At 29.2% G+C, this 24,082-nt stretch overlaps 3 protein-coding genes across 4 annotated transcripts in view; 2 read left to right on the plus strand and 1 right to left on the minus strand.

Moving 5' to 3' along the window:
- The window catches only part of LOC113371549 (alpha-1,6-mannosyl-glycoprotein 2-beta-N-acetylglucosaminyltransferase), a 30,261-nt gene extending 24,804 nt beyond the window's left edge, over nt 1-5,457 (plus strand). For both annotated transcript variants that reach the window (XM_026612177.1, XM_026612178.1), the window contains 2 exons: nt 4,798-5,012; nt 5,082-5,457. In XM_026612177.1, coding sequence (XP_026467962.1) covers nt 4,798-5,012; nt 5,082-5,298 — 432 coding nt within the window. In that variant the 3' untranslated portion in view covers nt 5,299-5,457. The remainder of the gene's footprint in view (nt 1-4,797; nt 5,013-5,081) is intronic.
- A 1,792-nt stretch (nt 5,458-7,249) lies between these two features.
- Nucleotides 7,250-24,082, plus strand: part of LOC113370376 (lipase member H-A-like) — a 66,594-nt gene continuing 49,761 nt past the window's right edge. The window contains exon 1 of the mRNA XM_026611041.1: nt 7,250-7,413. The gene's annotated coding sequence lies outside the window, so the exon portion shown is untranslated. The remainder of the gene's footprint in view (nt 7,414-24,082) is intronic.
- Nucleotides 10,477-24,082, minus strand: part of LOC113370375 — a 42,206-nt gene continuing 28,600 nt past the window's right edge. The window contains exons 5-17 of the mRNA XM_026611040.1: nt 23,471-23,654; nt 22,793-22,975; nt 20,836-20,931; nt 20,449-20,716; nt 20,034-20,158; nt 19,721-19,912; nt 19,049-19,499; nt 14,413-14,738; nt 12,522-12,674; nt 12,188-12,356; nt 11,957-12,063; nt 11,145-11,341; nt 10,477-10,789 (exon numbers count right to left, since the gene is read on the minus strand). Coding sequence (XP_026466825.1) covers nt 10,477-10,789; nt 11,145-11,341; nt 11,957-12,063; nt 12,188-12,356; nt 12,522-12,674; nt 14,413-14,738; nt 19,049-19,499; nt 19,721-19,912; nt 20,034-20,158; nt 20,449-20,716; nt 20,836-20,931; nt 22,793-22,975; nt 23,471-23,654 — 2,764 coding nt within the window. The remainder of the gene's footprint in view (nt 10,790-11,144; nt 11,342-11,956; nt 12,064-12,187; nt 12,357-12,521; nt 12,675-14,412; nt 14,739-19,048; nt 19,500-19,720; nt 19,913-20,033; nt 20,159-20,448; nt 20,717-20,835; nt 20,932-22,792; nt 22,976-23,470; nt 23,655-24,082) is intronic.

Genomic DNA, 24,082 nt, shown 5'->3' on the forward strand with positions numbered 1-24,082 from the left:
CTGACATATAAAAAAACACACACATACAATCTCACATCTCTCGTTCAAGTGTTTACACGTGTTACAAAGGACACACCAGTTTCATTTACACGGACAAACACAGTTCACGCATAGCGGGCGAATCCGAGCACTGAAAGTTGTTGTTTTAGGCGATAAAAATCGATTACAATGGTTCTTTATTGGGATATGTTTAGTTTAGATATAAGAGCAGATGAATCATTAATCGTTGCGGTAATAAATTAAACTTGAACGGCATTTGAGATCATGAATAAACACTTAAAAAGTCTTTCTGGATAGCCATCAAGAGACATGTTATTGTTATACGATGTCTGTGTTATTTTTAATAGTTAATGATTACACTCGCCCGTTACGACTTACATTCTATTTTATATAAAACGATCTGTAAATTTATAAAAAAAATCAAGATTAATCCTTGAAATAAATTATCGAGACATTTTATCGGGTTTAATTTTTTTTTGACATTCTGAAAAATTTGCCGCCCCTCGGGCCTCACGGGCCTATGGGGTAATGAAATTGACAGCACTGCTTTGGTGTTCCCTTCGATGAATTCCAAATTTTGGATCTCAATTTGAATAACCTAAATGCAATAATATATAATAATAATATAATTCAGAAAATGTTTTGGTGACACATTATTCACATTAAACCAATAAATACTTTTACAGCACAGCTTTTGAAATACAAAACGCACTGAGCAAACCAATGGTCACTTAAGAATTAATTAAAAACTTAATATGAAATCAAAATAAGCATTCTTATTAACATTTAAAAACATATATATTTTCAATAATAATTAAATTTTAAAATTAAAAGAATAAGAACACTATCTAACACTGAATATAACCTGTTTCAACTAGCCAAAACCATTTGACATATGAGTAGTAATCATCTGTCATTTGAATAATATTGTGTGGGAAAAATTTTCAAATTAAAAATGTAAAGTTTCTACGCGGATTTGAAATAATTTCTCACCTTTTGTACCTTCTCTGGATTGGCACGAATTTTTCAAGACTAAGACTGGCCAAATCGGTCTATCCGTTTTCGAGTTTTACAAAATCATTTGAAAGAGAGATCCATTTTTATATATAAGATATAAAAAATGTTAATACTGTAATTATCCTTAATAAAATTCAATGGTACCAACTCATACTTTGCTATAGATATGAAGTGCTGAACTTAATGCAGTTGATTTTATCTGACAATACTATTAAAACTCTACTAAGACTGTGTTTGAGGAGCAGTTGCTCATTAAATGCCTCGTAGCGGGTGATGCATTCTAAATTCATTGCTGCCTTTGTGTTCTCAGTAACAATAACAGGTATCTCATAGAATGCAAATATATTCTGAAATGAGTTTGAATAAGGTTCGTTTGAACAGCTTCTGGCAAATTGTGAAAAAGCCCAATAAAAAAAAATGCATTATAAAGATAATTGCTCAATTCAAATTGAGTACCTTACTTAATGAATATAGTTAAAAAAAATCATTATTTATTAACATAAATACAACTTATCACACCTAACAGTTGAAGACAAAGTAAATTAGGCAGATACATTATTATATATTATTGAAGATTTAAATAAACGATTATTGCAAATAATGCTAGAATTATTCAATTGAACAAACCATATGAATACTTAATATATGATACAAAATTTAATGCAATTTATTTTATATTCCAGTTGAAAGTGATGAAAATGCATCCATAGACTTCACTGTTATGATTTAATAGCACAATTGGAATGATGATTCATCAAATTCCTTCCAGTGAGCGAAGCCTTCCAGATATATTATAGTTCATCCTGTGCCTCCTCTTCAACCATTGTAAAAGGTATTTCATAGAATATAATATTTTAAATGTACTAGTGAATAGGTTTGAGTATCTGTTAAAAAGTTTTGAGCAAACACTGTTTCATTCTTTAATTAAAAAATAACTATTATTCAAGATTATTGTTTAATCACTGAAGATTATCACAGATGAAATTTGATAAATTATTGGTTCGAATGATTGTTAAAAGTAGTAATATTATCTAAATATGGATGGCGCCAGTATGTTATTGGTTCGAATAATTGCTAAAAGTCATATCTATCGGCACGATGTCAATACTATTATAAACTCACAGAAAAATAAGTATAAACTGTACAAAGATGATAATTATAATGTTGTTTACTAAATTCCTGGCGCCATCTGTGAACGGATATACTTTATTGATGCTGAAAGCAAGGCCCCCTAGATTTCTAGAAGGCCTTGCCACAAATATATATATTAGTGGGTTCCCGATCAAGGCAAATTTTACAATAGAAATTTTTGTTTTTTTTTTTGCCCTGATCGGGACTTGAACCCGACACAGGTTTTTTTTGTCGAATTCAAGAGCTGAGCTGCTACCCACTGAGCTAATCTCAACCGAAACAAAATATATAATATATTAGTAGGTAAACCTGGGCTGGGACCCTCGTTACGGAAGTGTTTTACGCTGGTAAAGTGATAGTGTCTATGGCTGATATATATATATATATATATATATATATATGGAATGGTAGAGTCTTGGATTTGTGTATATTTTCTAGAGTTTCGAACAAGAATCCAAAAATAATACAAAATAAAAAACAAGAAAAGTTTTAAAAAAAACAATTTCTTTATTTAATTATTTGTTTATTGTCGACGTTTCGGAACTAGGTACGTTCCATCTTCAGGACATCTGTCAAGAGACATGATCTTGATGAGATTTTAGCAAACAATATGTTTAGGAAAAGAAAATAGATTTTTCTTAAATAATGAATTAAATTGTAAAAAATATAATAATGTACAGAAATATGATAATATGTTCAAAATAAAAATGATAAAAATAAATGAGTGGATTATCAGAACAGGATATTAAACATAATAGAAAAATTTTTTGAAAGTTATGGAAATTTTTTTAAGAAAAGGTTGATGACAAAGTTGAATTAATTACCTGTATGTTTGAATATTTGTTAGCACTTTTTCACTAAACAAGCTTTTTTAACAAAAATGATTTTGTGAGTTAATTTTCCGCCGAATAATTAGATTTTGTAAATCAAAATTACTAAAAAATTTGTCTTTTTTAAAATTATTATTTGAAAACACAAATAATATTGTTCTCTGGATGTTGTTCGATTGGCTTTCGAAAATTAACTAAATGAAACTGGTGTGTCCTTTGTAACACGTGTAAACACTTGAACGAGAGATGTGAGATTGTATGTGTGTGTTTTTATATGTCAGGGTGTGAATACTTAAATTGTTGATCTTAAAAGGAAGTCGATATTAATTGTTTGTCAAAAAGTGTAAAAAATTTAAATATGATTATTACATGATTCATATTTAAATTTTTTACACTTTTTGACAAACAATTAATATCGACTTCCTTTTAAGATCAACAATTTAAGTATTCACACCCTGACATATAAAAAAACACACACATACAATCTCACATCTCTCGTTCAAGTGTTTACACGTGTTACAAAGGACACACCAGTTTCATTTAGTTAATTTTCGAAAGCCAATCGAACAACATCCAGAGAACAATATTATTTGTGTTTTCAAATAATAATTTTAAAAAAGACAAATTTTTTAGTAATTTTGATTTACAAAATCTAATTATTCGGCGGAAAATTAACTCACAAAATCATTTTTGTTAAAAAAGCTTGTTTAGTGAAAAAGTGCTAACAAATATTCAAACATACAGGTAATTAATTCAACTTTGTCATCAACCTTTTCTTAAAAAAATTTCCATAACTTTCAAAAAATTTTTCTATTATGTTTAATATCCTGTTCTGATAATCCACTCATTTATTTTTATCATTTTTATTTTGAACATATTATCATATTTCTGTACATTATTATATTTTTTACAATTTAATTCATTATTTAAGAAAAATCTATTTTCTTTTCCTAAACATATTGTTTGCTAAAATCTCATCAAGATCATGTCTCTTGACAGATGTCCTGAAGATGGAACGTACCTAGTTCCGAAACGTCGACAATAAACAAATAATTAAATAAAGAAATTGTTTTTTTAAAAACTTTTCTTGTTTTTTATTTTGTATTATTTTTGGATTCTTGTTCGAAACTCTAGAAAATATATATATATATATATATATATATATATATATATATATATATATATATATATATGGAATTAGGAATCACTGTAAACGCATGGAACACATTGCTTTTTATCGTGATTTAGAAAGCAAGCATGTATTAGAAAATCATATTTCTAGGATCAATTTCACGAAAATTTATATAATAAATAATTATGAGTAATATAATATGGCCTATTTAACAAACTTAGATTTTTAACTTGCCGAAGGAACGTTTGTTTTTGCAAGAAAATCCGATTTGTTGATTTTATATTTTTTAGACTTTTCTTGAATGAGACCAAATTTGAAAAAAGTGTATGCAACTTGCCTTAAGGCTAAATATCACTTAGAATTAGTGGGTAAATATAAAATTAGATGATAAAAAATAGAAGGTTCTAAATCATTCACTTGGTGTATCAGTTCTCCATCATTATAGCACTAATTACCTTTATTTAGATGTATACTTAATGCATATTTTCATGTATTTATCTATTTGTCACAATTTGCTTGCTTTGAAAAGGAATGTATAACAATCAGAACATTATCAGGATGTACATAACACCTTCATAAGTGTATCCTTCTAATAGTATTTTTCTAGTTCCGGTTTTGGTTTTAGCAATGACAATTTTCTCTAAATTTGCATGACTTCTAATAGATGTTCTTTATCAATTATTATAGGCTGAAATAACACCTTGGATTAGTAGTAAACACAATATGGGCATGGTGTTCAATCGAACCATCTGGGAAGGAATTAGGATGTGTTCTCCTCACTTCTGCACATACGATGATTACAATTGGGACTGGTCCTTGCAGCATGTCTCTCATGTTTGTTTAAGGAACAAACTACATGCTATAGTTCTTAGAGGGCCTAGAGTTTTCCATATTGGAGAATGGTGAGATACAAATCTTAAATTCGATTAGTGTAGAACACGGTTTATATTTTGCCATTACATTTATTTCAGTGGCGTTCATCATAAAAAGAAGAACTGCGAATCGGCCGCAATGATCTCTAAAGTGCAGCAGGTGTTGAAAACATCTGAAAAATATCTATTTCCATCGAAGTTGAGTCTTGTGATGGCGAGCCCTCTGAAGAAGCAGAAACTGAGAAAAGGCAACGGGGGCTGGGGCGATACCAGGGACCACGCCCTTTGTTATAACATGACATTAAGACTCAGGTAGCTTAAATAATTATTTTCTAATTCTATAAGTATCATATTATAGGCCAGAAACAGCATGTTATATATTTATATCCGAAATAATAAGTAGATTTATATACGAACAGACAAGTGTATCCAAGGAAATAAATTTAAATTATTTATATTATTAATGGTAATTTATCAAAATTCAGATATATATATATATTATATATATAATATATATTATATATTTTAAATTAAAACAGCATATGTATATATATATATATATTATATATATGCCCATTAAATTCAGAGCTAGTTAATTGATCGATGAGTACTTAATCATTTTTTTGTCGAAATTGTTTTAGATTTTTATTAGTATAATTCGGTATATTATCAAAATATTATACTTATACCAATCTGTTTTTATATTTTTTTAAATGAAATATTATATTTTATTATGAATTTATTTTAAGCGTTAAAATTTATTTAGATATTTACATATTGAGGCAGGCGTATGTTGAAAACTGCATTTTTTTGTTATTCATCATTACACAATTATTTATTTAAGCGATATTAATATATTAAAATACTAAATAATATTAAAATGGTTCTACAAGACAATATTAATCATATATTAGTTATTTGAAATATTTTGCCTTTCTAAATTTTAGAATTAAGCCTAATATATTGTGTCATTTTTATATATGTGATTGTCGACTATGGAAAAGTTTTCGTAATAATTAAATATATATTAGATAAGATTATTTAAATATTATAAAGTTTTAAACCTCATTTTTGGAACAAATTTTTATTGTGATGTGTATATAAAGTTAACACCAAATCAGTAAGTAGTAGTTACCGTCGTTGATTACATGCCAAATATGTTTTTAATTAGTTTTATTAACAATATTTGTACTTATAATACGTATTACTATTAAAATAGATGCAATACTTAGACATTTAATTTTTAACAGGATTGATTTTTAAAACAGAAGCCAAACGTAATATATTTACTTTAAGTTATTTCTAGTGATGCCATTTATATACTAATATTTTTATTATGTTCAAGGTTAACTATATTAAATTTGAATTTGCTATCATCAATGGATAAATAAGTAAAATAAAATGCATTGATGGCCATACTTATTTAAATTTTAATTATTTTATTTTCAAAAAAATCATTCAAGATGACAGCATTTTTTCAAAGGTTTATTAGTATGATAAAAGTATTTTTTGAATTTTGTTTTTACTTGCTTTCAATAAATTATTAATCAATTAATTAATTATTTTAACGAAATATTTAGTTTTTGCCGCTTAAAGAATATACATTCGTGCAGTTATATTCTTATATAAAAATTATTCAAAGGAAAAATGAATATAATTTTGTTTTTATTGTGATAAATAAATAATGTAAAATTAGGTTAATTATTATTATGTTTATTAATCAGATCAAATGAATATTCGATAATAAATAAACATTTTTTTCATTGTTTCTAGTCATATTTATCCTAGTAAGATTTAAATGACATGTTTTGTTAAATCAGATATTGAAGAGCACTTATTGAAAGCCCATTATAAAACTGTAAAAAATATTTATTAAATTTGCTTTATAATTTAATTCATAAAATTTATGGATAGTAATTATACTCAAACTATTATATATATAATTATAATAAATTGTACTATGATCAACTTAAATATTTAATAAATGATCAATGGAATGTAAGCATCCTAATATTTTTATTATATTCACACACACACACACACACACACACATATATATATATATATATATATATATATATAATAACAATTATAGGTTACATTTATTTTATTGTAAATAAAGAAAGTTTGCCTTCATTGCTGAGCTTGTAAAAGGTAATATTTTCACACTTGTTAAATTATGTAATAAGTTGATAAAGGCACTTTGCATTATGAGTTGCAGTAAATATATTTTATTTTATTAAATATTCGAATTCCGATTAGTTCAGAAAAATTTATTAAACTCATACTATTGAATAGTTATTAATTGTATTATACTAAAATATGTTGTTTAAAAACATAATTAATTTTGCACGTTTTATGTATTTAAATTTAATAAAATTTATTGTTAGTGTGTAATTGCAAGAATTGTGCAGGTACATTCAGCCGCAAGGTAAGTCTTATTTATAAATTATAAATGAATATATATTTATATACATGTATATATTGCATTTATAACATATATACATGTATATATTGATAATTCTTCAAAACCGGGACCTTAAATATAAATTTAATAGCGTATAAAGCGATATATATATATACATAAATATATATACATATATATATATATATATTGATATTCCTTCAAAACAGGGACCATAATTATATATCTAATGGCGTATAAAGCGATATATATATATATATATATATATATATATATATATATATATGTATATATTGATATTCCTTCAAAACCGGGACTATAATTATATATCTAATGGCGTATAAAGCGATATATACATGTATATATTGATATTCCTTCAAAACCGAGACCGTAATTATATATCTAATGGCGTATAAAGCGATATATACATATATATATTGATATTCCTTCAAAACCGAGACCATAATTATATATCTAATGGCGTATAAAGCGATATATACATGTATATATTGATATTCCTTCAAAACTGGGATATCTAATGGCGTATAAAGCGAAATATAAATGTATATATTGATATTCCTTCAAAACCGACACCATAATTATATATCTAATAGCGTATAAAGCGATATATAAATGTATATATTGATATTCCTTCATAATTATATATAAATGCCTTTAAAGAAATTCAATGGAAATCCAATAAGATTCCCAAGCTCTTAAGGCGAGTGCTTGCAGCGCCTCTATGCTAAATCGTTCCCAATTCGTGAGGAACTAACGTTGACAGTTCTTGCGTAAGGAGGAATCCAATAAGATTCCTATGTTTCTAAGACGATTGCATGCAGCGCCTCTATGCAAAAATGTTCCCAATTCGTTAGGAACTACGTAGTGACTACCGGGTTCATATGGTTCTGTGTTAGATGGCGCCACCGACCGTCAAACGTCCTACTGTCTAATGGCGTATAAAGCGATATATAAATGTATATATTGATATTCCTTCAAAACCGGGACCATAATTATATATCTAATGGCGTATAAAGCGATATATAAATGTATATATTGATATTTCTTCAAAACCGGGACCATAATTATATATCTAATGGCGTATAAAGCGATATATAAATGTATATATTGATATTCCTTCAAAACCGGGACCATAATTATATATCTAATGGCGTATAAAGCGATATATAAATGTATATATTGATATTCCTTCAAAACCGGGACCATAATTATATATCTAATGGCGTATAAAGCGATATATAAATGTATATATTGATATTCCTTCAAAACCGGGACCATAATTATATATCTAATGGCGTATAAAGCGATATATAAATGTATATATTGATATTCCTTCAAAACCGGGACCATAATTATATATCTAATGGCGTATAAAGCGATATATAAATGTATATATTGATATTCCTTCAAAACCGGGACCATAATTATATATCTAATGGCGTATAAAGCGATATATAAATGTATATATTGATATTCCTTCAAAACCGGGACCATAATTATATATCTAATGGCGTATAAAGCGATATATAAATGTATATATTGATATTCCTTCAAAACCGGGACCATAATTATATATCTAACGGCGTATAAAGCGATATATAAATGTATAAATTGATATTCCTTCAAAACCGGGACCATAATTATATGTCTAATGGCGTATAAAGCGATATATAAATGTATATATTGATATTCCTTCAAAACCGGGACCATAATTATATATCTAGTGGCGTATAAAGCGATATATAAATGTATATATTGATATTTTCCTAAGCCGGGACCGATATAGCAATCCGATGGGAATCCAATAAGATTCCTATGATTCTAAGGTGATTGCATGCAGCGCCTCTATGCAAAATTGTTCCCAACTTGTGAGGAACTACGTAGTCACTACCGGGTTCATAGGGTTCTGTGTTAGATGGCGCCACCGACCCTCAAACGTCAAACGTCCTGCTGTCAAACATATATATTTAATAATTGAATTTAATTAATTGAAACACATTAATACATAGTATATTATGTTTATTTCAATATTACAAGTTTGATAAAATTGAAAAATTATGTAAAAATATACATTTAGGTAAGAATTAAAATAACACAACTTTGATTTATTCTATTTATATACTGATAAATACATATAAAAGCTATTTTTTAATAAACCTTGAATATACAGTTTTAAACCATAATAAATTATATGTACGAATGCACATATATTCCGGCCTCGATAAAAAAAAAATCATTTTTATTTACATGATATATAATTAAAGGTATATCTTATATAAACTATTTATTTAAGCTAGAAATAGTCAATGATTGTCTAAAATATTGCACAATATTTTTTCCTGATCAATATATTAAATTAATACGAGTTTCGAAAGGCAACATTTTGAAGTAAAAACAAGAATACTATGATTAAACGGATTATAACTACATTGATCTATTTATTCCAGAAAAACTTTAAGACTATAAGAAATAAAAACTATAAGAGCAATGTATTGCAAGAATAAATATATATATATATATATATATATATATATATATTACAATGTCTTTTCAATGCAAAAACCTTCAGCAAGCAACGAAAATAAATTTCACGACAAACATTTTTTTTAAATAAGTAAAACCATGACCATATACAGTTCATGTAAAAGTGTGATAAGTTAATAAATTACCAAATGTTTTTTAGTTTAAAACTATATGCGTAAGAAAAATAAAATAAAATTCTAATATTACATGTGTCATTGATCTCAACACAGCCCTAATGCATAACTTACAAAATCACATAAAGCTATAATAAATTTATGATTAGTTTCCTATTATTTGTAGTATAGACTAAATGAAATTTGACTTGTATTTCAAAAATATTATTTGAAAACAGATGCAAAAACTGTATGATAAAAGTAGCCAGAAATAAGATAACTAGATATTTTTGAATTTATAAAATAACTAATACAATACCTAGATACAAAAAATTACGCAAATATAAATAAAAATGGAACAATAAAAATATTTAACGAAACTGGATATACAAATAAAACCATTAAAAGGTATTTAATCTATCAAACTCAGTCTGCTGTTGGTTTTCCTCAATTGGGCCCTCCATGGTATAATTTGGGCTGTATCGTCACTTTTGTCCGAGGGCGATGGTGAAGTACGGCCCTTGCCGTTGGTGTTGTTAGCATTATCCTCCTTCCTGGCTTTATTTGCGTCGTTTTCCTTATTTGCTGCAGCAGCAGTTTCTGCAGCCAGTAAAACGGCTGAAGACATCGCTATGTCATCGATGCTCATTGCGCGCTTCTTCCTGGTCAAATCGCCACGATGCCATTCAGGGTCATCGGAAACTCGCGGAGTGTACAAAGTTTGTCTAAAAAACACATTTATACTAGATTCTGATCAAATCATAATGTTGGGAAATTAAAATTTAGTAATTAACTATACTGTGCAAACCAAGCCAAGAACATCACAACACATAACACATATCAAACAAACAACAATCGAAAGCCTAGAGATATGTTGTAAGGTGATGGCTGGTTACACATCTTTTGCATTCTACTATATAATAGTATCATTAAAAAATGCCATGCTTTACTCGTCTGAGATAATGGTGGTGATGTTGTCCGAGGACCCTTAAGTCTCTCTCTACCCTTAACAATGTATTCACTGCAAACTATTCAATAGCTTACTCGCTGTATAATTTCATCATCAGACTTTTAACTTACTTCAATTTATTTTCATTTTCTTCCTTTTTAGCCAATAGTTGTCTCTTCCAAGCAGGAATTGACATTTGTCTCTTCTGCTCAGCTTCGCGGATTAATTGCTGTTCTAATTCTTTCCTGGCGCGTTCTGCTGCTTTTTTCGCCAGCATTTGTCGCTTCCATTCCGGAATTGTGTTTCCTGCAGGATCGCGCTCAGGGATCTAAAAATGATAAAAAAAATCCTTTAATTTAAATTTAAATGCCGAAATGTATCATAAACTGATCCATAGTTGTAGCCAAATTTGAGGCACACATATGGGGCTGGGTTTTATTTTGAAAATTGTTAAAATTCTTTTCTTTTATTTGCAATTATGGAATCGGGCTGTATATTTCTTTTATTATATATTATATATTTTTGTTCTAATCAACAAAGCTATAAAACCCAAGAGTAAAAACCACTGAGTACACAAATTATGTAAAATGTTATCTACGATAATATGTAAAAAGTTCTAATCTAAATCTGAATATAAAATCTTTTAATTTCTATCTGATACCAAAATGTTTTCTACAATCATATAGATTTTGAAACAACTGAAATGCTTGTCATATTTGATATCGTACTAAACATACTTTGAAAGCTTAATTTTATATAATTTTGCGTTAAGTTTGTGTAATTTAAAATTTCATACATTAAGCAAATTGTTATATTATTAATAATCAGCTTCAAACTATTACTTTTATTATTAAAATAATAAATATATCTACATGGTAGATCATTATGTCATTTACATGTTCACGAATGAAATGAATTAAAGTATTACTAATTTGCTTCTTACCTTCTCAACAAAATTATTAGCAGTAAATTGTTTGGTAAATTCCGAATAGAATTCCTTGTCATGTAAATTTTCCATTTTTGCCCGCTCGACTTTCATTTTTTTGATTCCTAAAAAAGTATTATTTTATTAGCATAGATGCCATATGTGTTTATTTATTGAAGTTACAAATGAAAACTCATCCCAGTATTATAAATATATGATTTTTTTAATTTTGTATATTGAATTGTTTACCTGTGATATCTTTAGACATTTTAAGTTCGGCAATTAAATCCGTTTTTTGATCAGAAAATGGTTCGAGACCGATGGTCGACAAACTTTGCATTGATGCACTACGGGCTGGTGCAGAGAATGTTTTCCCCAACATTTTATCTGTTCTTCTTAGTTGAACACTATGTAAATCCTAAAAAGAAATGATATGATTTAATTTACGAATCAATTAGCTTTGACTACCTTAGTTACATTGTAGAGAAACAGGGAGTGTGCCCCGTGACTAACTTTTTATGTGTTGAAGTAGGAATGTAAATCCAGTGTTTAACCATGACTTATATGTGTGCTTTATCCTCACCTGAATGGAAATTGCTGATAGGGGTTGTTGTTGTTTTCTGGTGTTTGTGTCGAGCTGAGTATTTGTTTGAATGAGATACGGCAGGGCAGTCTCTCCTGAGGGCAACGGAGGCGGCAACGGCGGAGGCGCCGCGTCCGGGGCACGATCATCCAACTAAATTCGAATTAGAATTTTATAAAATAATATATACTAATAATTACATTTTTTATTTAATATAATTTAGATTATTTAGTAAAATGAAATCAATATAATTTGCAACTGATCTGGAAGAATCTGAGAAAAGATCTGACCGATCTTTACAAAAAACGCGATTCCAAATTTGTGGGACCAAACGCGAACAAAAATTTGTACACGTTTCTGCTAACTATAAAGAAATGGCTCGGTCGATCGGTGCACGAAATTGACCAACTAATGATTCAATTATAATATTAGTATAAAAATTCATTTATAAAAATTATGAGAGTTTGGAATTGTTCTTAAAAATTTTTACCTAACTTTCTAATGCGTTCGTAATGAGTTCACTTTTCAGAATTGTATGCTTCATGAACCAGGTCAAGCGTTTAAATATCTCACGGAGTTTTTTTTAATACGATAATTATAGCAAAATGGATGCGTTTAAAATTCTTAATTGAAATATATACGACCGTAAATGATATTAATTAATTAATTCGAAAGGTATTAATCGATTTTACAATCTGGGTATTAATGGACTCAAACAGAGAAAATAAAATTTAAACGCATTTAAAAAAACAATAAAATTATACACTAATTAGCGTGTTAACAGTTATCGCATGCTGAATCTTTTAATTGTTTCAATTTGCAACTAAATAAAAAGAAAGAATTAGATATTTAAGTAATTACAACTTTAAATAGAATCATGCATAAATGAAGTATAACATTTTCTTTAATTCATTTATTTGCTGTTAAATAAAATAAAACATGCATAGTGAATACCTTGATATATGAACTGCATATGTTCAATTATTATTTGATAGTTGAAATAAATTTTAACTAATCAAAATGCGTGAGCAAACTATATACTTTCAAAAAATAAAAATTTGAAATTATCAACCTTTCGAAAAATTTACACTGTCTTCAAAACAACTAACCATATTCAGATCAAATTTCATAAAAAACATTATGGCAATTGAGCAATGAGTTAAACTTTAAAAGATATTCGATAAGATACTTTTTATGCAATTTAATTTAATTTAATTTAATATATTTTTATGTTGTTAATAAATGTTGTTTTTTTGCTAATTTTAATACACTTCTATTTAATGATTTCGACAATTATGTTATGTATTATATGCGAATTTAAAACAGTATAAGCGTATGTTATCAATTGAAAGACTTGAACACTTTCTCCAAAGAAACTTACTATTTTCTTAGCATGACACTGTTTAATTAACGTCTAGTAATATTTTATTAATAAATAAAATGAAGATTTCCAAATTGAAAACAAAAAAACTAAATTTCACACAAAATTTCTACTTCACGTTTACGTTCAGGTGCACGATTTAAATGCCACCTTCGTATTTAACGATAAAAATAGTAAATTGATACTTGAAAGTTTCTTATATTGTTAATTAATGAAATTTAAATTGATTAAGTAGTAGAAAATGTCGTGTTGATTTTTTAGAGTTCTTTTCTTACCTTGAAAATCATGTAGAGTCAACTTAATTCACATTTCACAAAAAAGAATATTTAAGTAAGGCACTACATTTAAAACAAAAAAAACGGATTTAACGATAGAATATTGAGAGTCAACTTCATATTAAACCAAACAAATTTATAAACACTTTCCTTGCTTCAATAGTTGATTAAATTAAAACCAGTTTGAATAATAAAAAAAAGTATATTAAAATATAAAAGTTAATCCTTCCCTTACCTTGATAATCATGTAGTCTTCCGAGTCAGTACTATTCCGTCCACTCAAGCTCCTCAAATATTCTGAAGGCTTAATCAACCTATTACCGGCTGACACATCTGGTGCCGGGAAGGCAGGAGGTACGAATTGCAAATTCCTGTTCTTGTTCGCCAAATGGCATCCGGCGCTCCTGGTCTGTTGCTGCTGCTGCTGCTGTGATTGCTGTGATTGCTGTGATTGCTGGTGTATTATGACTACACTAGACGCGCTCTCTTCGCCGCTGTTGGACACACTGACCGGCGGCGAGGATGCGTTCACCGCTGGAGACGAGTCGGATTTGTTGTTTGCTGGAATGGAACAATGATTTCGCACATGAATATTGTTATTAAAGCAAAGCAAAGCCCGGACACACCGAAACCACCACAGGGACGAATTGTAACCAGAAAATGGAAAAGGCAATGTTTTGGCGTTTGGCCATCTGAAAGGTTTTGACGCCATTGGTTTGGTTTGGTTTCGATGCACATTTTCTATTATATAATCTAAAAGTATAGCAATGGGTTGTTGCACGATTTTGACTGGGTTGTGAGTGAGTGGGGACTATTGTTGTAGATACCACCTTTTCTACTTGATCTTCTGACCTTATTAGTTGTCTTCCAATATGCATCTGTTCATCTATAACAGCGGTCGGGAACTTCTTTAATCATTACCTCAAAATATTTTTGTCTATGTTGATATTACCTCATTGACGAAGAGAGATTACCCCCGTAGCAAATACAGTAAATATCAATTAACTAGTGGGGTGCATGGCATGGCGCCTTAAGGCAAATTGCTAGAACTTCCCGCACCGCAATTAAAAATCTTGGTACGAAAGCCAGAAAAATTTACACAAAATGTGTACACATCTATAAAATATCTCTATAAAATATCTGAGAATTTGATGTACATATGTCCAATAAACATTTTTTGACCGCCAAATAACATTTTTTTAAATTATTTTCATTGAGAGTCCATAACCGCTGGATCTGCCTTCCCAAAAATTTAATCGGTTTTTCATCTTGTCAATACAAGTAAAATGTTTTTTGAATTATTAAAATCGGACGCTCCGTTCTCTTAAAAACTGTCTTACCGTTTCTGGCACTTTTTGCCCCGTATCTTCGGAACGGCTAGGCCTGCCTTTGCCAAAAACTAATCAGCACGTCTCCTTATCAATACGAATCGAATGTTTTTTGAATTATTCAAATCGGTTGATCAGTGTTCCCGAAATCGTCGACGAAAATTTGTATCCGCACACACACACCAATTTTTCTAAGGTATGCCAAAATATTCAGAAAACTTTGAAACGCAAAGATATATAAAAATTTTCATTTTCGATTTTTTTGCGATTACTATAACTTACCCTACGGGAAGTTAAAAATGTATACTTTTTACTCTCAAAAATTCCATTATTACCCTATTTGGGGTGATTTACCTGGCTACTGATCTATAATAAACTTTACCAGATAAAGCAATAATACTTAACTTTGACCAAGATTTTTGCATGAGGAGAATTTTTATGTCGATTACTCTACTTTTCTGGTTTCATTCCGATGCAATTCTGTTCATCTTTAATATAGATTTAAAAAATTATGTGGAATGTGAAGAAATGGGTTTTTTCTTCCAACTTATACATTAAATATAAATATATATATATGTTCATCTTTAATGCAGCTAAGGAAAAAAAACATTAAAACTTTACTTAGTGAGAAAGTGAAAATTTAAAATGTCTACTTTTACCTTCGTGGGCTGATTCAGATATAATTATGTGCATAATTCATAGGTATATTATAAAAATAACGCGGAGATTTAAGTTTAATTATAAATAGCGATAAGATCAAAGTTTGATCACAGGATATTGAAGTTGGAATCTTTTATGACTATTTTTTATCTTATAAGTCCATCTACTATATAATTTTAAAAAAAAAGCAACGAGACTTCAGTTTAAAAAAAGAAAGTGGGGAATATTGATGGCAATTTTCTCTATTTTTTATTATAGCTACTTTAGATACGAAACATGATTGAAATGTAATTTAAAACAAAACTTACGAAATAGTTCTATATGAAGCAATTTTCCAAGACATTATTTTAGATTCGGTAAAATGACACTTATATGTAATTTTACTCCTCATACCGGACTGCATCATAATATTCTTCATAATGTTCGTTCTTAGAATTTTCTTACTCATTTCGAAAACTTCAACAACTTTATCAATGATTTGTAGGTAAATAATTAAAGTTACAGCGCAAATTATCTATACAAATATGTATAAACCAAAAATTATTTGATAGAGATAAAATAGCTATAATTGCTTATAATTTAAATTGTTTGAAAATCTTATTATCTTATTGATAGTTATTCTATCGATCTAACATATTTCACCTGGGTATTTAATATCAAGATGTAATTTACTGGCAAAACTAACAATATTTTCGTTGCTTGAATATTTATCCATAAAAGACTAAACTTGCACGTACGTAAATATATTTATTGACAGAATACGTAAAAATAATCCAATAAGTATATGATGCATTTTTTTTTAAAAGTTTATTGAATTTATAGCAATTTTAAAATCTTTTTCACGATGCCGAAGAATTAAAAAGAGAAAAAAAAAATAGATGCATAAAAAACAATAAACATAGACAATAAATTAGTATAAGGTAAGGAATAAATTTTTAAAATATATTGATCAAAACATTTAAAAAGTTTTGGTTAATAAATCTTCGTTAAACAATCTTAGAATGAAAGTCTTATTCTGAACGGATGGGACAAAAGCCCTTTCATGCCATCATTCGTCAACTGGTCTGACGATTCCCAGAAGTTTTTTTCATTGTTTTCTTCAAATGCTTACATAAGAAACGGTTCAAGTAATTATATGGAAGACAACCCAAGAACAGTTTTATTTTAGCAATTATATTTGACAAACGCCCACCAGCTCTTTACTCCGTAAAAAAGATTATAAAAACATCTGCTTGTGAGTCTTATTTGCAAACGGAACCTCTCACACGGAACAGAATCCCTAAATCGAAAGTGAAGAAAATTGAATATAAATATTTACTGACATCATATAATGCATAATCTCGTCTAAAAAGGGCAATCAAAAAACTAGATGAAAGGAAATTTATTATTACGAATAATATACATATCTGTCTTAGTTCGGAAAAGTTAACATCTTGAAATTTTCTTCGTATATTAGCGAAGCAGAACAAACTACGAAACCCATCATTTGCAATTGTAATTTACTAAGAAAGCATTTTTATCACGTAGGAAAACAGCATGTATAGATAAAAAAACTACTAACTTTCTGCGAAAACAATTTTTAAAAATTTGATGAAGTATACGTACAAATGACGAAGTGACGAAACCACGTTCATCTATATGTAATTTAATTACCAATTGCTGTTTACTATTTAAACGAAAATACTACTTTAATTACCCATTTTTGAATTCTAGTAAATTTCAAAAAAAGTTTCTAGAAAGTGCTTGTTTAAATTTAACCTACTTGAGGTGTTATTCGCTTTATAAGCACTGATTATTTTCTAGATCTCACGGTTGGATCAATTACGAATCAAATGGGTGCAAAATTTGCACGTTTACTATTTTTGATTGTTCGAATATGATTCTTTACGAATTCGGAGAATTACACGCATAATTAATTTAATTTGGAAATCAAAGAAATAAATGATTTAGTATAATATACGTTAATAAAATTTAAATAATTGCTTATCAGTGCATCAGTGCATTCCCAAAAGTGAGATATATTTGTAACATAATTAAGGAATAAGATTTTACTACAGTTTATAGAATACATACATAATTCAATTTATTAAATAACTGAATATGAAAATTTCAGTAAACGATGGTTTTACATTGTTTTCGGCGAAAACAAAATTACGCTAAAAAATAAGTTTAAAATAAACAGATAGAGAACTCCCAGAAGTCATTGTCTAAATAATCTCCAAACCGTTGTAAATTTAAAAAATTTAAAACAAATTTCGCGAAATATTAACTTTAATGCACTAAGAAACAATTTGATGGGTATAATAACTTGAGTGTTCAATTAAAAAACCAATACAATATCGAATTTGAGATACAAACCTGATACACAGCACATCATTTTGTTTTAACAAAAAAACTTTGTAAAAAACATTAAAAAATTAAACTTATAAAAATTTTACTTGTTTAAATATTATTAAAAATAAAATAAATTCATTATATATCAATTGCTTAATGTTCACTGAGTATATATTTATATATGGATTCAGATAGATGACAACAATCTATGCACAAAATTTGCGTACGTTTGTCAATGTAAAACACTTTAGATGAACGTTTCAGAAATTAGTAATAATTAGGAATTGGTTGCTAATAATAACACTTGTCATATTTGTTTTATGATGAATACATTATGCAAATTGATCATTTGCGAGTGTATTTAAATTTTTACTCACAAATATGATAAGTATTCTTTTATTTCCATTTTTTCCATAAAGTTAAATGGATCAGATTAAAATGAATCATTTGCTGATAACGAATAGAAGGAAAATAAGTGATCATTAGAAGTTAAAAGATATGTTATATATTACCTAACTAAATATATAAATAAAAAAATATGTTTCTTACCTAATGGTAGATTTCCCCTGGCTTTGGTAACCTCACTAGGTTTAACAGCTGGTTCTTCCAAAACTCCTGGCGGAGGAGGTGGGGGCGGCGGAGGCGCCTTCATATCTATTGGCACTGACACCACACGTTTTAAACCCATTTTTCCTGCATGATTTGCATGGTGCAGTGGTAAAGAATTGTGCCGAGAACTGTCGTTATTATTATTGTTCAACGTATCAATTCCACCATCAACTGTATGATATAGTGGTTGAGAATCATTGGTGATAGGTTCGGTGATGAGTTCCTTTAATTTGTTGTTAGGTTGTTTTTTAGCACTGTTCTTCTGGAGTTGCACCTTTTCTGCTTTGTGTGGACGTGATGCTACGTCGTATTTTCGGTCGACGTAGACTGTGCTTAAGGTGCTGGATGTGTCCTTGTCAGAAGTTGATGTCTGGACGCTTCGTATGGATTGCTGAAATATAGAAAGAGACTTGTAAATACTCTTGGCAACTCAAAAAACTTATAAGAATAGGTAATACAGTTAAAAACTAACTGGTCTCAAGTACAAGATCTATATTTCAAGGGAGTTTTATTTTATCTAATTATTCTAAATGTATGGATTCATTGCTGCCTGGTTTATATTCGATAGTATCTCAATGAGTTCTCAAATTGTTTCCATACAATATCAATTACCTTCCCTGAAATTGGTTTGACAATAACCTCGCAGCTGTTGGCTGAGCTTGCACTAGCAGATCTACTATGTGAGCCAGAATCCCTGCTGCGACTTCTGCATGTCACTTGCTCCTGCTTTCCTTCCGCATGTCGGCCGTTTTCGTCTGGTTTTAATCGTATAGCTGTATTTTCGCGACTTGCTTCATCTCGTATCTAGAGAAATAAAAAAAATGTAAATTATAGTAATATTTTAATAATAGTGATTAAAATTGTTACAAAAGAGCCTATATATTCCAATATTGAATATACTTTAATTATTTATATCGAATTTTACCTCATAAATATCTTCATAGTCGTTGCTCTGGTTTGATCCCCGTTCAGATGAAATATCTGAAGATGAAAGATTTTCATCACTGCCACTACCAGCACCACTACTACTAGAGTGCACATCTGCTTTCACTAAAATAAATTAAAAAATATTATAAATCATAAAATAATTTTAAATCTTTTTTGGAGTTTTCTCATTTATTGGCATTATTTAATTTGCAAAACAGTCATGGATCTATTAGTTTAGAACGTATTTGAAATAATTTTTAAGCGATGTTTTGAATGGGTTGCTAGTTGTTTAAATCATTAACATTAAGAAGCAGCAAGAAAGTATTTTTAATCTTTTTAATCTTCATATACGATTATATATACCAAGATAAGTCTTACTATTTCATTTTATGTTATCTATTAATTTCCCTTACCCGTAATTTGTCCTCTATTTCCAAACAAGTCCTTAACCCTGTTATATATAACATCTCGAGGGTGGTGTAAGTAGAACCCTTCCGGGGTCGCAAATTCAGAATTTGGTGTGTCGTCAGCCTCAGAGACTCCTATGGGGTTTACATAAAGCCCGTCTTGGGGCGCATGTGTTGTTGTTTGTGGTGCTGTTTCCGATTGAGTTGTCGTAATGCTGGATGGAGGATGTAGGAAAAACGGCTCTTGGTTCAGAGACGTGTCATTGTGGAGACACTAGAGAAATAAATAGCTTTTATTGGGCTCTTGACAATAATAAAAAATAGTTTGTGTACTTCAATTCTTAAAAAATACGAAATTATTATTTATATTCTTAAAAGATGCTTATGAATTACCCTTTCTTTAGAATCTTTTTTCGATGAAGTTTTATTGATTTTGATTGTGTCGTCATAGTCGGGTACTGCTCCGTGTTGGACCAGAACATTAAGGCACTGAAATAATAACATAATAATTAATATTTACATATAATAAATTACATAATTATGTTACAAAATTTGCTGTACAGCTACGTTCACTGATGATACATCGTTCTATAATAGTACAATCCAATTCGACTTACTATATTGTACCATAATAGTACAATCATGTCATTGGTCTCCATAGTACTAAGATCTACTACGTCGTACTATGATATTCATTGTTCATTCATGTTCATTGTTAATTCTTCATAGTACTACGACTTACTACGCCGTACTATGATAGTACAATCACGTTTATTAATAATTCCACATCGTACTACGACTTATTACCTCGTACTATAATAATACAGTCACGTTCATTCATAATTCTACGTCGTACTACGACTTACTACGTCGTATTTTGATAGTACAATCATGTTCATTGCTATTTCTACATCGTACTACGACTTACTACGTCGTATTTTGATAGTACAATCATTTTCATTCATAATTTTACATAGTACTACGACTCACTACGTCGTTCTATATTCGTACAATCAGTTTAATAGATTATTTTACATAGTACTACGATTTACTACGTCGTAGTATGATAGTACAATCACGTTCATTAATAATTCCACATCGTACTACGACTTACTACGTCGTACTACGATAGTACAATCATGTTCATTGTTTATTCTACGTAGTACTACGACTTACTACGCCGTACTATAATAGTACAATAATGTTCATTGATAATTCTACATAGTACTACGACTTACTACATTTTACTATGATAGTACAATCATGTTCATTCATGATTCCACATCGTACTACAATTTACTACGTCGTACTACGATAGTACAATCAGGTTCATTGATTATTCTACGTAGTACTACGACTTACTACGTCGTACTATGATAGTACAATAATGTTCATTGATAAATTCTACATAGTACTACGACTTACTACGCCGTACTATAATAGTACAATAATATTCATTGATAATTCTACATAGTACTACGACTTACTACGTCGTACTATGATAGTACAATCAGGTTCATTGAAGATTCTACATCGTACTACGACTTACTACGTCATACTATAATAGTACAATAATGTTCATTCATGATTTTACGTAGTACTACGACTTACTACGTCGTACTATAATAGTACAATCATCGTCATTGATAAGTTTACGTAGTACTACGACTTACTACGTCGTACCATAATAATACAATCATGTTCGTTGATAATCACGACTTACTACGTCGTACTATATTCGTACAATCATGTTCATTGATGATTCTAGATAGTACTACGACTTACTACGTTCTACTATAATAGTACAATCATGTTCATTGATAATTCTACATAGTACTACGACTTACTACGTCGTAGTAGAATAGTACAATCACGTTCATTGATGATTCTATATCGTACTATGTCGTAAAATATTAGTACAATCATCTTCATTGATGATTTTACGTAGTACTACGACTTACTACGTCGTACTACGATAGTACAATCATGTTCATTGATAATTCTACATAGTACTACGATTTACTACGTCGTAGTATGATAGTATATTAGTGACTATTGATTCATTGATTATATACGGTATTCCTACATATCTGATATGAGTGATTTTCAGATTACAATGCAATTTTTACTTAAATTAATTATTTTTTTCTGAGATCTTAATATGAGATGTCAACATAGACCTTACACTATAGTGTAGGTCTGTGGATATTGATGGGTGGTGATTATCTTTTTATGACAGCAAATAAGTTTTGTCAACAGCTTTTAGGAATTTGCGTAAAATAATTAAGTACAAAAATAATGCCTATAAATTGTCGATGGAAACAGAAACCATGTTATCAAAATAACTTACCTCGACTTGTTGGTTTTCCGCGGCGTCATTAATCGGACTTTTCCCGAAGCGATCGAGCTGCAACCGTGCTCCGTGCCGTAATAACCACCTGACGGTGTCCAAGTGGCCCCTCGAGGCCGCAAAATGCAGAGCCGTCGCCCCATCGCCATCTCTCAGGTTCGGATCGACACCTTGCTCTGCAATCTAAAAAAAAAAATTGAAATTATTATGTATAATTTTAATACAATAAAATTTGTATTTGAAAATCATACGTTTGATCTTATTTTCAATAATAATCTTACACTAAAATAAAATTATTTTTTCTTTGTCTGCATATTACTAACTTTATAAGTCTGTTACATTTAATACTTCATTTATCCCAAAGAAATTTTCATATCCGATATGCTTGTTCTACTTCTCCAAGACCTTTGTGTAGCAAAATAGAATAAATTATAATAGCAATATATTGAATATCTCGAATGAATCAAATTAATTCAGCGCACGGGATCATAACGGTCTTAAGTCCAATTATTACATATTTCTATACCTTCGTGTAAATGCACATTTTATGCAAATACATATATCGATACGTTCTGTTTATTCTGCTATACGTAAATCTTTTGTAACTGCTTAATTAATAAATTGTCGATGGTGCCAGAGAAAACAAAAATTCAATTTTCCATGATTTTCGATATTTACCATCCATTGCAAACAGGGCAGACATCCCATTTGACTAGCAGCATGGATTGGAGCCATGCCATCCCTCGCCCTCGCGTACAACGAACCTCCTGCCTCCAACACCAAGAACTTAAGTACGTCCAAATGGCCCTCCTGGGCTGCTAAGTAAACCGGCGTCACATCATTATCCATTTGAGTGTTGGCACTATAATACAAAGAAAAGGAATTACTAAAAGTATATTTAGGAATCTTAATACTATCATCTTGATGAGAAGAATGTTCATTGAGGTAACTCATTTCTTATTTTCAATATAAACAACAACAGCGAACATGCAAATATAATAGCATGTGCAAAGAGCAAAAAATTATTTATTAAAATATGCTAAATGTATTTCCTTATGAAAATTACACATTTTATACGTTTCGTCGTAATAGATGTTTATGTAAAATTATGTAGAGAAAACTTTAAGCATATATCACAAGTGAAGAAAGTATACGAAACTATTTTTTCTATGAATTTAATAAATCTTTATTGCGCAAGGGAATACTCATTCTGTTTAATTACTGTGAGTAATGAATATTTAATATTTTTGTAAGTCAGCAGAGAGTAGTTATTTATGTTTTATTTACAAC

The sequence above is a fragment of the Ctenocephalides felis genome, unplaced genomic scaffold (genome assembly GCF_003426905.1).
Source record: "Ctenocephalides felis isolate EL2017-DRISC unplaced genomic scaffold, ASM342690v1 CF-g0.4_SCAFFOLD_01492, whole genome shotgun sequence".
NCBI classification, from domain to species: Eukaryota; Metazoa; Arthropoda; class Insecta; order Siphonaptera; family Pulicidae; genus Ctenocephalides; species Ctenocephalides felis.